The sequence below is a fragment of the Amphiura filiformis genome, chromosome 20, assembly GCF_039555335.1.
Source record: "Amphiura filiformis chromosome 20, Afil_fr2py, whole genome shotgun sequence".
NCBI lineage: Eukaryota > Metazoa > Echinodermata > Ophiuroidea > Amphilepidida > Amphiuridae > Amphiura > Amphiura filiformis.
Window position 1 is genome coordinate 54,233,197 of NC_092647.1, and position 15,563 is coordinate 54,248,759.

General features: G+C 37.4%; 1 protein-coding gene across 1 annotated transcript in view; it reads left to right on the top strand.

Moving 5' to 3' along the window:
• The window catches only part of LOC140142016 (uncharacterized), a 41,972-nt gene extending 26,639 nt beyond the window's left edge, over window positions 1–15,333 (top strand). Inside the window, 5 exon segments of the mRNA XM_072163919.1 lie at window positions 344–463; window positions 5,584–5,700; window positions 6,434–6,518; window positions 10,843–14,175; window positions 14,178–15,333. Of these exon segments, the coding sequence (XP_072020020.1) occupies window positions 344–463; window positions 5,584–5,700; window positions 6,434–6,518; window positions 10,843–14,175; window positions 14,178–14,984 (4,462 nt within the window). The 3' untranslated portion in view covers window positions 14,985–15,333.
• Window positions 15,334–15,563: the final 230 nt, after the last annotated feature.

The window sequence follows — 15,563 nt, forward strand, 5'->3', positions numbered from 1 at the left end:
TTTTCTGAATAAAGAAATACATACGAAATTTTGGAAAATCCTAAAGTTGGAGGGAAATTGATCTTGAAACATGTATATTTTCCAGGCCTGCTCATTCACGATTAAAACTTTGCAAGTGACATGAAGCTTCTTTTAATTGTTACTATGTCTGTGTGTCCAATTTTGCTGGACCAATTTCTCACTGTGTTGGGCCAATTTTGGGCAGTACAACTTTGGCCAGATAATTACGATTTGAAACTACTTGGTGTTCTGGGCCAACAACAACACAACACAAGTACGATTTTGTCTTTCCCCATACAAGTTAATGTCACTATTAATATTGTGTACACTTCTTTGTTTTTAGTCCTACACCAGTGGCTGTTGCCAGGGCTGAACAGACTCATGCCTTCAACTGGATCCGGAGTCATCTGGAAGAAAGCTCAGAGACGTCCCTTCCAAAACATGAGGTCTACGAGGATTATAAGTAAGTCATACAAACACTACATTTACATATAGAGGAAGAATTGGGTCTAAAGATCATTTGCGCTACTTTTCAATAGGCCCACTTGAATTATAATTTATATAGCAGACAAGAGGGCATACGGGAGATGAGAAAGCCCCTGTTTTAGATTCTGGAGGAAACAGCCCCTGGAAAAAGCTAAGAGGACTGAAAGCCATAAATGCCAATTGGAAGCGGCGGGGGCTCGAACCCAGGAACTCAGTGATGCAAAGTAAAGAATGAACAGATTTATGCTAATTTGCACCCTTTTCACTGGAATAGAACAAATTGAAGTACTGGATACAGAATACTGGCCTGTATATGCCACTGATTTTAAAGAATATAAGCGGGCTACGCATCCTGCTCAAGAATATGAAATGCAATGGGGAACGATTGGTTACTGGCTACAAGAGGTAACTGAGTATGATTAATAGGAAAAAGGGAACAGTTAGGGCTCATTGAAATTCCCTTACACATGAAGGTGTGCGCCATCCTGCAGCTTTCCTGTGCTAGCCTTCTTTTGTTAAAATCCTGGGCAGGTTGTATCACTGATGCATATAATCCATCTGTTTTATGACCGAGCTTTCCTGAGGCGCACGCTTAGCGAGGGGAATCCTGCCTTCTTTCTGTGTGAAAACGTGGTAGGGTATTTCAATATGAGCCCTTACCTAACCCAAGTGTTACATTTAAACTTGACAATATATAAACTAAATCCTGGCCGATGCATAACGCAACTGAATAAAGACAGGGAATGGGCCAGCCCGGGACTCAAACCCATAACCTTTTGTTTACTAGTCAGACACTCTATCCATTAGGCCACCAGCTCATGCTGATAATGTCAGTGAAACTAGATAGGCAATCGGGGTATACAATACATGCAGTATATATTGTACTAGTATACACATACATGAGATCAATTTAACTGATGCTTAATCATCACCCCAGAATGATAAATATTAAGTAAGTAGGTAATGGGGCTACATATCCTGCTCAAGAACTACAAGGGGAACGATTGCTTATTGGTAACAGTGGTAACAATTTTTGTGAGTAGCTTATCAGCATTTCAAATTGACTGAATGGTACAATGTACATAGCGTATTACTGATCTTTGGTTACTGAAAGATCTTTGGGCTTGTTTAAGGTTCAATATATATGGGTTGAGTTCACACTTACCAAATAACACAACGTAATCATAACTGCCTGGTGTTGGATATATGCACTTACCGTAATTTTTGCGTAAAAAAAATTCCCCCTTTTAACTCTGTATACAGGTATACATTAAAATTGAAAAAAAATGCCGCCTTTGACAGAAGAAAAACACAATATTTTGACGTAGCGACAAAAACAAATCCCCCGACCCAAACTTCCATGCCCCCCTCCTCCCGAGAATCAAATGGCGCATCCCTAATGAGGTTACCTTTCATTGAAATCTTAGTAGAAGAAGAAAAATGAAAATTATTAAGTGGTGAAAATTTTGTGTGAATCATAACTAGTTATGCTTTCAATATCCCTGGGTGTTGTGTGCTAATTGCCAATTATACCCTCCCTATGGATATTAGTACTGCAGTGGGCTATTCCAGTTGAAATCCACCCACCCTATGGATGACACGACCTTAAGTCTCTCACACAGGGGGTGTAGATTTCAAATTAAGTCACCCATTCAGGTAATTCCATTTGAAATTGACACTCCCTGTGTGGAAAATTAAGAACATGTCTTCCATAGTAATGTATGGATTTCAACCAGAAAAGCCCATTCTCTTGAAAATACTGCAGTGATCCATATTCATTGAATGAAATTATGTAAGTTGACCTCAGGTTTCTGGGGATGGATTTTGATGGGGGGGGGGGAATAAAAATAAATAAAAAAACATGTAGCATACATGTATCTTCTTCAAAAATGGCATAATTTGAATGTTGAATTTTATGGTGCACGATACCTCAGATATGTGCCAGATATTGCTACCTTTTGTCCTGCAAAACATGTTTGCCCCCTTCCCAGTATTCATGGGGTGTTTAATACACTAAATTTTAAGGCAGTTTAAGTGAGATTTGATTTAAAGGGATGTGACCCGATCTACAGCCTCATCCCCCATTTTTCTGAGGTTGTACAGAAGGACAGTAAAACGGACATGGATTTTAACCTAAATTTTTTAATAAATTATGTGAATTTTGTACGACAACATTTTCAAGGTGAGAAGTGCAATCCTTTTGAGTGAAAATCACAATATTTGGCCCAAAAACAGTTTTAAAAAAAATTTGTTGTAAACACATTTTAAAGTAAACTTCCAAAAAGATAGCTCAAATTAAAGAGCATGTTGAACTCTTCCATCTGATACTATGTGTCATTGTAGCATATAATTTGTAGTTTTATTCTCATGTCCACTTTTGTGTGGAATCGCTTTATATCGTACTTGTGATAGCTTAACCAATAAAACGGATCAATAAATAAATGTCCAGTTAATAGACAAGCCAATTTTCTTCTTGGAAATTGGGCCAGGTCGTACAATCAAATCTCAAGGGACAAAGTTGTGTAACTGTTGCAGGGTTTATATGCACTATTTTTAGATATCAGTGATCTAGGTACATCTAAACTCATCCACAGGGTAATATTTGAATTGCATAATAAGTACAGGTTACCAGATCTTGATCAAGAGTATTCAACAAGAAGATTGAGAAACCATAGTTGTGTTCAGACCCTCATAGAATTCTCAAGGATCTGCAATTTTCGGCATGCTTGAGAATAGTGATTCCCAAGTCAATCCCTGAATCCTTGAGTTTTCGCAATGATGTCAGCTGGATTACAACAGAAAGCTTAAGGGGGTACTAGATACTCCTGCCCAATTTTGTGCCTATTTTTGCATTTTTCTCAAAAATTATTGCGCATTGGTGACAAGTAAGATATGTATAGGCCTATTTAGTATTTATAGGGCAAGGACTACTACTGCACTGGAAATTTTATTTCAAGACAGACAACAGTTGTGGGGTTACAGTCAAAAATGAGGAAAACCAATATTTGATCAATAAATCAATAACTACTTGCCTTGAGTTGCTGAATTTTCAGTGCAGTAGTTGTAGTCCTTGCCCCTATAATAATAATAATATATACATTTCTTACTTGTCAGCAATGCGTTATAATTTTTGAGAAAAATGCAAAATAAGCACAAAATTGGACAGGGGTGTAGTACCCCCTTAATGTTTTAACATCTAGTGGTGCATAAATTGAGTATTAAATACATTAACTCTCTTCACGCGGGTGTCGACTGCAGACGACATGTTTCAATTTTTACAGAAATGTAAATTGTCATGACCATATTTGGAATCAGCATGAAAAATGCATTAAAATGAGTACAAACAAGCCTAGTATTGGTTCAGTAGTTCTTAAGATAGCTCTTGATATTTTGAGAAAATATTTCAAAACTTCTAACTTTTTCAGTTGAAGCGCATAGCTAGCACGAAAGAGCATTAAATTATTAAACCGAGGTCATAGGTTAAGCTCAGTGAAGCAAAATGTATCTTTCACACATCGGTAGCACTCCAGGACCACTCATGGAAATCCTGTTAATTTCTGTGGGATAAATTTGGGGGAGTACAATGTAACTTAGGGATTGGAATCTTCAAGACAATTCACACAGCGGATTTCTCCAGGTTTTTGCTTACCATCCGTGTGGGCGTGCCTCATGTGAGCTCAAACTAAAGATGTTTATTACAGCTGACACTTGTTTTCTTACCAAAGAAGTAAATCTTCCTGTTTGTGCCACATGAGTATACATGTATGTATGTGGATTTGCAAATTTAATAATGTTCTTTGCGCAACATTGGTATTGATGACGTCCATGTATTTATTATCAACTTTTAAAGAGGTATGGATTAAAAATGTTATATTAATAGTTTTGGAAACATGCTGTCACAAATTTAATACTACCAATTATTGTGCTCCTTTCTGACTTATTCTGTGGAGGCTCTAAAACAGCATGTTACAAATGCTGGGATCCAACAAACATGAAACTGTTCAGATGTGATTTTAAAAGCAGGTTATTACAAACTGAATTTTTATCAGAAACAGTTTACAAAGTGTTAAAGATAATCCCTTTAAAGAAAGTATTGAAAATAATATTTTAAAGATGATCTTTTCCTAGACTTCTCTTAAAGCCATATTATAACATTTTTAAACAAAATAGATTAGCATTTCTTTGCCATAAAATGTTAGCTTTTATCAGATATATTTTATTTTTGAGCCGAACAACTACGGCAAAGCAAAGAAAATTGGAATTTACTACCAGCGCAAATGTCGCCAATACGTACCATTTCTTCGGTCGTGTTGTGGTACGACCCTTTGTTGTGTATATCACCGCCCCACACACCATATAACGTACTGTGTGTTATGAACATCGTGTATGCGTTTGACTACTAATTCCATCGTAATAATAAAGCGCCGGTTCCGGATTTTTGACAAAACTACAGCACCTAGAGTCTTGATTTTTGCAGGGTGTATTGGTTTAATAAAGTACAATTTAATCGTGTAAAAAAAAGGAATTTTAAAAATTCAGTGAGGGCGTCTTCCTCAGCAAATGTTATAATATGGCTTTAAGTCCATGTGCCCATCATGCATACTCTAGCTATTATACTGATTTGTATTAATTTGCGCACAATCGATCGATTTTTTGATCTCATCAGTGACTAGACCTCCTATATTTGCGGCATTTTTTGTTGGTGCGAAATAGAAACTCTCACTTGGTGCAACGTCTCATACTTCCATGCTTGGTGACAGTGTGTGTTAGGGACAGAATTCCCGGGCAAAGTGCTGCTCAAAATTGAAAATATGTAGTCCATTTTTTACTTGGGGTTCCGCGATCAATAAACCGGTAGATCCAGAAATCAGAATTGTTCAATAAGTGAGCCCTCACTATTATGCATAGACATCTGTAGAATGCGTTCATCATGACATCGTCTATGGCATAATGTAATTAAAGTTGAATTGGTGAACTTGAAAGATACTTGGTTATAAACTTAATAGAAAAGAAAATATGTGGGTTTTTTACCCAAAGATGTTGTCAAAGTCAATTTCACCCTCATTTTTATAATTCACATGTCTTTATTGATTACAGATCATACTGCGAGAACTCATCGATACATGTTTTGAGTCCTGCTGACTTTGGTAAGATCATGAAGTCAATGTTTCCAAACGTGAAAGGACGGAGACTGGGCACACGAGGGAACTCAAGATATCCTTTTCATCTTGTAGCAATTACGTCTGGAATTTTAGTTTCCAAACTTTTTAGTCGACTAATTCAGGAAATATACTAAACCAATATGTCTGTATTTAGTTCAGGATTGCATTGAGAATGAGAGTGTGTTTCAGTATGCATGCGTTTATAATTACCTGCTAATGAGGACCTACATATGGATACACACATCACAAACGAGGACATACCTCCAACCGTGGACATCCTCGGTTGCACGGATGTAACCAGGACATCGCAAATAACGTAAAATGCATTTAAAACAAGTCCACATTAGGGGGTTCATTACGGACCACGTCGGTTGGATAGGAAGTTGTATGGGGTAGGTCCACGATGTGGCAGTTGAAATCGGGTGTGTGTGTCCTGGGATTAAATCATATGCCAGGGACTGTCTTTTGGAATTTGCAGGAGAGCATTAAATAGCTCTTCTGGAGCCTTCAAGGAGAGCTGTTTAGAGCAATTACAATAGAATGTAAGGAGAGAATGGTAAAGTAAGGAGAGCCAAAAAGCACTCTCCTATAACAGATTTAAGGAGAGCAGTAGAGAGTGATTGCTCTCGCTCTCCTCAAAAGGCAGTCCCTGATATGCAGAATGAGGTCCTCATTTGCAGGTATTTACAAACAGGTGTGTGTTTGTAATCACCTCTGAAAGGTGTGTACATCCAACTCTGATGAATTCCTCCACTGTCTGTTAGTTCCCTTGACCATCAGTGCACATATTGCTACAGCGGCATCCGGAAAAAGACAGAGGTGAAACCGCCAATTTTGCCGTCTCTTGATTCGCCGCAGAAATTATCTCGTGTAAGTATGAAATCTCAGGATCTTAATTTGTTTGTGATATAATGATTTAATAACAGGCTTAACAAATAACAAAATGTCACTGCTAGCAATACAGTTCATGTAGATACATGTAGATAGTAATAGATATCAGGGAGAGATCAACTGGGAACATTATTCTTCTGAAATGGATACTGATCAGTTTTGAATCACCCTATATATGTTGCCCTGCAGCACTGGATGTGTTTGAGAAACTACATCCTGAAATTGAAGCTCTCACATTTGAAGGATTTGACATCCATGTACTGCATGTGTGGCTATTTTTAAATCCATAGCTTCAATATTCAGATGTTTTAACAACAAGTTCATTTTTGGATTGATTGTCCATGCTGCATGGAAAATGTTACCATGTAGATACACATGTAAACATACATACATAGTACATACATGTATACTGATTGAATCCCGGGGATTGAATAGGACACGAATATAACAAGTGCTAGTGCAGAAAGGGGGGCTAGAAACATTTAAAGGATACAAACATGTCTGTTATGATTTTCTCAAATTCGATATAGTCTTTCAAATTCAATATAGTTTATCTCAACATCATGTTTTGTTCAAATGCATATGTTGCAGATAATTAATAATATGAGAGATCATTAAAAAGAAATAAAAATAAAATAATGAAATATTTATTTTATTATTTAATTGGAAAAAGAAATCAGTTATCAAGTAATTGTCTGGAGTTACAACTAAATGTCACTTATGTTAAAGCCATAATGTACGATCATATAATATGAAATTGGTTCATTTTTTCAAACCCAATATTTTGGCCTATTTGTAATGTTTATACATTTTGTTCAGTTCAAGAGAGCAATTTTGATGTTATATCATAATTCACACATTAAGTCCACCTATAAGAACTCTATGTTAAATGACCAAAATGGCCAGTGGTTTTTTTTTTTTCACTTTACCTTGTTATTTCTATGTAAAATGGACAGAAACCTTTCCTGACAGCTATTACTAATATTATTTCATTTCAGCATTTTGAGTAAGAATAATAAAATAAAAATTTGGAAGTCATACATATTGGCTTTAATAAAAAAATGTATGATGTCCACAATTTAATGTGGTCATACAATTATAGCATAGTGCTTACATGCAAGCAGTCATTGAACAAACAAGTAGCCTGGTATGTGAATTCCACATGCAATTACTTGTACAAAAAAATAGATTAATGTTTGCAAAATTGATGGAAGCCATAAAAATTAATCCTGGTAATACTAGTTTGTGTTAGCAGTGATTCAGCTGCAGGTTGTCCCAATAAAAATTGTACACTTGGCTTCAGCTTTTATAAGACTAATGAAAGACAATTCTCAGTTTCCCGTTTCATTTTTTTTTTTTTGTGCAATGAACTGAGCACTACCTGCCGATCTAACATTGCCTCTGATTGGTCAATTATATGATATCTTCACTTAAATCACCAATCAGAATGGAGCTTTGCAAATAATTCACCCCATTTTTTTTTGCGTAGTGAACTTATTTTAACAATGTTGCTGATTGGGCCAATTGATAATGAAAACTTCTTTTTGGCCAATCGGCAGGTAGTTCTCATGGGGTTAAACACTTGAGAAAGTTCCTGCAATCTTATTAGTTCTTAGCATGTGATATGACACAATATACCATGTTCATCGTGTGCGCGTCAACGTTATACATGTACACATACTCGCTATTTGAAACAATCGGAGGTGCATAGCTATAACTGGACTGATCGACTCTAAGCTCTAGGTAATTCCTTGTATTTTATCGGCAAATTGCCGGGACTAGAGTGGGGTAACAGGAAACTGGGAATCAGCTTTCATTAGCCTAAGAAAATGTGTGGGAACCAATGCCTCATTAAGTTTATTCTATCTATTGTGGTGTTTTAACAAGTTGAACATGAATTTTTTTTTAAAGTACAACAAAGATATTTTGCAGGTCACAAATAATTATGACACACATTTATTAAATGCTTTAAATTAGATCACTATGTACTGTACATGATGAAAATATTCATATTCATATTCAATTTATTTCCATCAAAAATCACATACAGAATAACACCAACAACTTTATAAAAACAAATCAAGATGGAGGAGGTGCAACTAAAAGCAAAAGCCTGAGAAAACATTGCACCACCTGACAATTAAATTAAACGCTCAAAAACCAAACAGACAAACCAAACAGACAAACCAAAAATATAGCAATACAAATAATACACAATCCTAATTAATGTAGGCAAATATAAAATACTACTAATCATTTTAAACCAGCAAATATACACATCTGCTGACAGATAATATCCAATATGGTAAACAAATAAAATATCATCAAGAGCTGAACATTATAGGCCTATTTAAATAAGATTAATATGACTTTATCATTTCACTCGGGCCGATGTCGGTAAAATTTGAATTTTAGATAAAGGCAAAAGCACACACTTATAAGCAAATTGCATATATGATTACATTTAGAAAACAAGCTTTTCACATTTTCATAATACAAAGGATATATGAGAGACACAGCATTCATTGCGGAACTTGATTTGAGCTGTGATAAATATGGTGATTCTCAACTTCACAATTTCTGATAATGGCCTGTTACTCAAAATACTGTATAGCGGCAAATTTTTCACGGGGGTTTAATTTTGATTTTGCATTTTCAGCGGTCGAACAGGCAGCCATAAATTTTAACCCACAAAAATATTTATTACACATAATGGAATTAAATACCCACTGAACTGTCCAGAATTGATAAAATCATGAAAAATTAATCAAGCAAAAATAGCCCACTATACACTGTATACAGTATGCCACAAATAACAATGAAAAAGAAAATTTAATGGTTGTGTGTGCGTCTTGGAACTTGCATCTATAAATAAACAACTTTGGTATGAAAGAGTACTTTAGACCTCTAATAAATAAATAATAAATTTCGGATTTATATAGTGCCTTTTCACCAGATCTCAGAGGATTCAAATTTCAAAGCGCTGTAATTTCTGTACCATCCAATATCTGGTGGTCCCATTTTTAAGCAAACTCAAGACACAATCTGGCTTGTGTTGTTTCAGTTTACTGTGTTAATGTTGTTGTTTTTTCGTGTTTTAATTTTCCATTCCCACACCAAAATGCAGATTTTGGTATCAAGTGAAAGCTCATATTTTTCTCATTAACATTGAAATTAGGTGTTCCAAATCGGTATTATTTCCAAAGAAATCATCTAAAAACTGACCAATTAGTCTCAACTGTGGTATACCATATGTTTGAGACTAATTCAACAGTATTTTTGATATCTTTGGATATACAACGATTTGGAACTCCAAGATTCCAATATAAAAAAAATAAATCATAAATTTAAAAATTACTGATAAATCAAGGGAATTTTCATTTTAAAAAAATCAACAGTGAAACATGATTGAATCCTAAAAGAACATCAAAAATAGGCTAATGCAGATGATTAAACCAAAACAACATTTGAATTGTCCATAATTAATAAAATGAACGACAAGCAAACATGATGGAGTCCCGACTCCTGTAAATCTTATTTGATGGTCACTTAAAGGTAGGTGACCCGCTTGACAGCCTCATCCCCCACTTTACCCCCATTTTGATATCAAATGAAATATCCTATTTTTCTCAATAATATATTGAAATTCAGCGTTCCAATCACTATATTTCTGAAGATCTCATCGCAGAACTGTTGAATTAGTCTTGACTGGGGTATACCATATTGGAGGCTAATTCAACAGTTTTTTTATGATATCTTTGGAAATACACCGATTTGGAACTCCTATAGTTTCATTGTTAATGAGAAAATTAGGATCTTTCATTTGATATAAATTTATTGCATGATTATCGTTAAGAATAAAAACACTGTAGACAGTATCATGCTGTATACTGTAAAAGTAAGAAATTTTTGCGAGGTTTTTATTTTCACAAATTTCGCGAGTGGACATAAAATCGCGAAAATAAAAACTCATGAAAATAACCTTTTGCATTAGGTTTCTATTGTATCAATATCAAAACCGCGAAATTTAATTCTCGCGCAATTGACAAAATCTTCAAAATTGCGAAAATATTGACTTTTACAGTAACTGTCAGTAATTCCAAAAGGAATTAGTCACATTTACAAGAAACATTTGTGTGTTCATTTTGCATGAATGCTTGAAATGGAAGACATTTTATGTTATACGTAAGTTTAAGGAATTCCATTTTCCAAATATAGCCCATCTTTCTTTAACACAACAAGTACTTGACATGAAAAATGTACATCTGAAATTAAAATCATATATTTCTTTTTTATTCTACAGAGGGACCTATCAAGCCCTTCTCTTTGCTGGAAGTGTCAGAACTCTCCCGACGATGAGCAGGTTGACCTAGCCACCTCCTTGGTCGTCTGCGAATGGGCTACGAAGATTTTCACGAAGCAGTTCTCTAGCATCCTGGATGTTGCCGATCATCTAACACACAACAGTTTTGTCAGTAAATCCATGGCTGCACTCACTGTGATTTCCTACATGGCAGATCGTAATAAGAAAAGTGGTGTCGATGGATCGTTGCTTAAATTGACTCAGTCTGAAGAAGATCGGCATCGGGAAACAAAGCATCAACTACAGAGGAAAATACAGCATTCGCAGTTAATCAAAATGAAGCAGCAGCAAGAACATAGAAAGAAACTGCAGAGTAGGTTAGGAACAACGGAAAGTCACGATAGAACTAAACATTCGCAGGGTTCGGAACGGAGCCAAAGTGTGCCGGCCGATCGTTTCTTTTCCGAATCGGACTCGAATGGAAGTGAAAGTGGGAACAGTGATGGGAAAGATGGTACAGAAGTCGCTACTAGTAATTCAAATTTGCCAATATCAAGCATTGTATCACAACAACCCCCTGCAGGTGTAAAAGATAGTCCAAATAAAAGACGATACACACCTATACAACCAAAAACACCTGTTAGAGGAGACAATAACACAATTAAGGCAGTGCCTATTAATATACCTGGTGTGTCAAAAGGACAACAAAATCAAATCTTTCTGTTGAGAAATCCAAATGGTACGGCTCGTTTTGCAACTGAGGTTATCCAAAATGGACAGAAAGTGTTGCAAGTTATTGATAGCCCTATCGTTCAACAGCCTGCATCAGCTGCTGCAAGCAAACCAGTAGCATCACCAACTGTAACAACAAAACCAATGTCTCAAATTGTTCTTGTTAGACAAGCGCCACCAAATACCAATCTTGCACAGGGTGCAGGTGTTAGTCCAGTTGTGCAAACAAGCAAAGCAGAGACAATTGCCAATGCAGCGATTCTTGTCAGTCCAAGTCATCATGTGTTAGTCAGTCCTGTTAAAACACCATCAAATGCGCGGGTTAACGCTTCAGTAGGTCAAATTGTTTCTACTGCTGGTCATGTCGTGGTACAAAATACCCCTATATACCAGAAAGCACAAGGGAAGACATTTGTAAACACAAGCAGTATTGTATCACCTCCTGTTCAACAGGCAGAAAATACAATGATGACTCGTATCCTTTCTCCAACACCGTGTACCCATCCTAACCAGCCAACTATCAAGAAAGAGATAGTAAGTCGAGGACCAACGCCCTCTTTTGAAAACATGGGCAGTCCTCCAGCTACACCAACGAGCATGACTTATGTACGGGCTATAGTGCGTGTTGCAAGTCCTGAAATGTCTGAAATCCAACCAAATGTAACCCCAGGTGGACTTGTAACAACGCAAACAGTGAATACGATGACAACCAATTCCGTTACCAGCCCACAATCGACAGCAATCTGTCTACCGGCAATGTCAGCCGCCTCCAATATTCCTCACACAGGCTCTGCTGCAGCACTTCTCATGTCACTCTCCAGTACTGTCCATTCAAATAATCAACAACAAGTGACATCTCAAATCCCAGTGCAGAGATCATCTGTAAGCCAAGCTCTTCAATCACACCAAGCTGTACTGAAACAGCCCAATGTTACAGCATCATCAGCAGCAGCACCACATACCAAAGTCTTATCTGAAATAAATGATACCACTACAAGTCAGCTACGGCAGGTTGCAGCATCTTTACAGCTACAGCAGTCACAATTACTACAGCAGCAACAGCAGATAAGTTTACAGCAGGTGAATTTATCAGGCAATCCCTCAGGAACATCATCACATCAAGCAGGTGGTATACTCAAAACTGCTCTTATGTCGCCAATAACATTTACTTGCAGTACTCAACCAACATCGGTAAATAATATGAACATTGCAGCAACATCGGAAACGGTGGCTAAGTTAGATGCATTACAGCTACATGATAATAGCTCAGCTGCACAATTAGCAGCTCAGATGTCAACATCAACAGCAGGTAGTCAGCAACAGCCAGGGTTTATTCCTTTGTCTGGTGTGAAGAGATTAGCTGTAGATCCCAAATCAGTATTTACAAACGGGACTACAATATCTGTGGGAAGTATTCAACAGAAACAACCAATTCATGGTTTTGCTGGTACAACTGTGCTCAATGCACCAGCAGGCATCAATCAGGGCATTACAGGACAGACCATATTAACCTCTGGATCAACTGCAGGGGGAGCTGGGTATCCAGTAAACATTGTCAAATCCGGAGATGGAACTGTCAGTGTTATTCCTGTTAGTCAGTTTTCACACGTTGTTTCTTCTCCTCAGATTGTAAATACAGCACGCTCAGTTGGTGGAAGTGTTCCATGTACGCCAACAAGGGATATGCAATCACCTATTCCAATGATGCTGACTATCAATCCTCAGGCTTCTTCCATCATGCAACAGTCTAGTGGCCATGCGACTCCCATCATGCAACAGTCCAGTGGTCATGTGACTCCCATCATGCAACAGTCCAGTGGTCATGTGACTCCTATCAATGTCATGCAACAGTCCAGTGGTCATGTGACTCCTATCAATGTCATGCAACAGTCCAGTGGTCATGTGACTCCTATAAATGTCATGCAACAGTCCAGTGGTCATGTAACTCCAGTAAATGTCCTGCAACAGTCCAATTGTGGGGGTACCACCACACCCATTCCAATGTGTATCGGTAGTGTACCGCCTAGTCCGGTTGATGTTTCAGCAGGTTTCATTCCAATTCAACAAGACCTGTCCAGAGTGGCATCAAATGCAAGTCCAGTGAAACGTACAAAAGTAAAACCAAGGCCGACACATCCCAAACAACAAGGTACAGAACTTCGCATCCAGGGTAACCAATTCACTAGTAATTTTCAGCAAACAGAAATAGCAAGCAAACCAAATTTTGCAGCACCGTCTAGAAAGCGGAGCCCATCCGGTCAGAGGCGTGCTAGTGCAAATCCATATCCGCTGCCACCACCGGGACCAAGGCAGACCACACCTGTAGCATCACCATGTAATAGTCGCTGCAACACACCGGTATCACCGGCGACACCCGGTAATCCAAATTTAGATTCAATTAGTATGCCTCCACCATCACCGGGTCTACCACCATTTGATAACACGGTCATGGGTGGGTCCAGGCAAGATATGCGCAACAGAAGTGCCAGCCCAGCATTATGGAATGCTCAAGGACAATCAAGAAGACGGAATCCTTCTGGGCCACCTACATACACTGTACATTCAATTAGCAGACAACAGTCGTTAGAGTGGGGACATTTAATCAAACCGACTTGAATGTTAACCTCAATCAAATAGTTATAGATCAGAATGGTCGACCAAGAATACAGCAACTTTCACAGCGCAGCCAATCTGTACCTCTTCCCGATTTACCCGAAGCAAGGATATTCAACTTTCAGCAGCTACAACAGGTACCGTCAGCATCAAATACAACACAATCTTCAACCACTCCAAGCCAAGTGTCCAATCAAGATACGGTGCTGCAAGCATCTTTAAGCGGTACAGAATTACGCGGAATTCAAATTAATGATACTTGCAGTAATTACAATGCCAAACGCAATTTGACTTTAGAACTTCAAGAAATCGAAGTCACAGAGGATGATTTTGCTGTTGGACCTGCAAATTCGCAGAACTTTCTTTCCCCTGATGGAAATTCACAACCAGCCAGTGGGTTGGATGCCTTCAATGAACTTTTGAACTCTAACACTTCCCATCAATCGGATCAAAATCAAGAAGGAAGTCAAGGGTCATCGTGGACGTCATCACGGCGAGGTGACCCAACTTTAGCAAGTGCTCCTTCCGGTCGAGGAGGTTCTGATTTAAATGTTGGTTTTGAAATTGCCTCATCAGATCCAGTTGTTAGTACAGGGAGCGGGCTACCAGAAGACCAAACATTATTATTCAACCAAACCATGAATGGTGATGCATCTAACAGTACATCATCAACGCTCAATGATGACATACCAAATATGGAGGATCCGTTATCAGAGTTTGGTGCTGGAACTAGCTTTGATTTATCCTGGCAAATGGGTAGTAATAGCAGCTTATCAACACTTGAATGTGGGATGTGAGGAATAGAGATGTTTATAGATGGCATCACGTTTGCCTTATATGGTTAACATTATTCCTGGTAGGGTCATTTGATGCCATATATGGCAAACATGATTTAGAACATGGAAGGAATGAGCTGGATGTCAAAAATGTTGATTGCAAATTGAGCATAGACAACAATCTCTTTCTTTTGAGTATTGCAGTATAGCCATATATGGCAAGTATGATATATCTGGTTACCACGATGATGTACCATTATAACACTTAATGTGACAGACATAATACCATCTGCAGTAAACTGTTGCTAAGAAGCTGAATGCAGTACATTTTTATACATTTTAAGTGAAGTTTTTGTGTGTTTTAGATGTATATGTAAAAAAATCATATCATTGATATATGTCGCACTTTTAAACTCTTGACTTGTCAAAATATAGTTTTAGATTTTTTCTGTAAAGAAAGCAATCTAGAGTGTACTTTATTACAAAGTAATGTTTTATTATGGTAATAAGTTCTACCATTTTATGGTAAACCTAAAACCATGTTAAATTGGTCAATTTATGATGCAATTTATGGGATATAGAACTCTATTTGCAGTATAA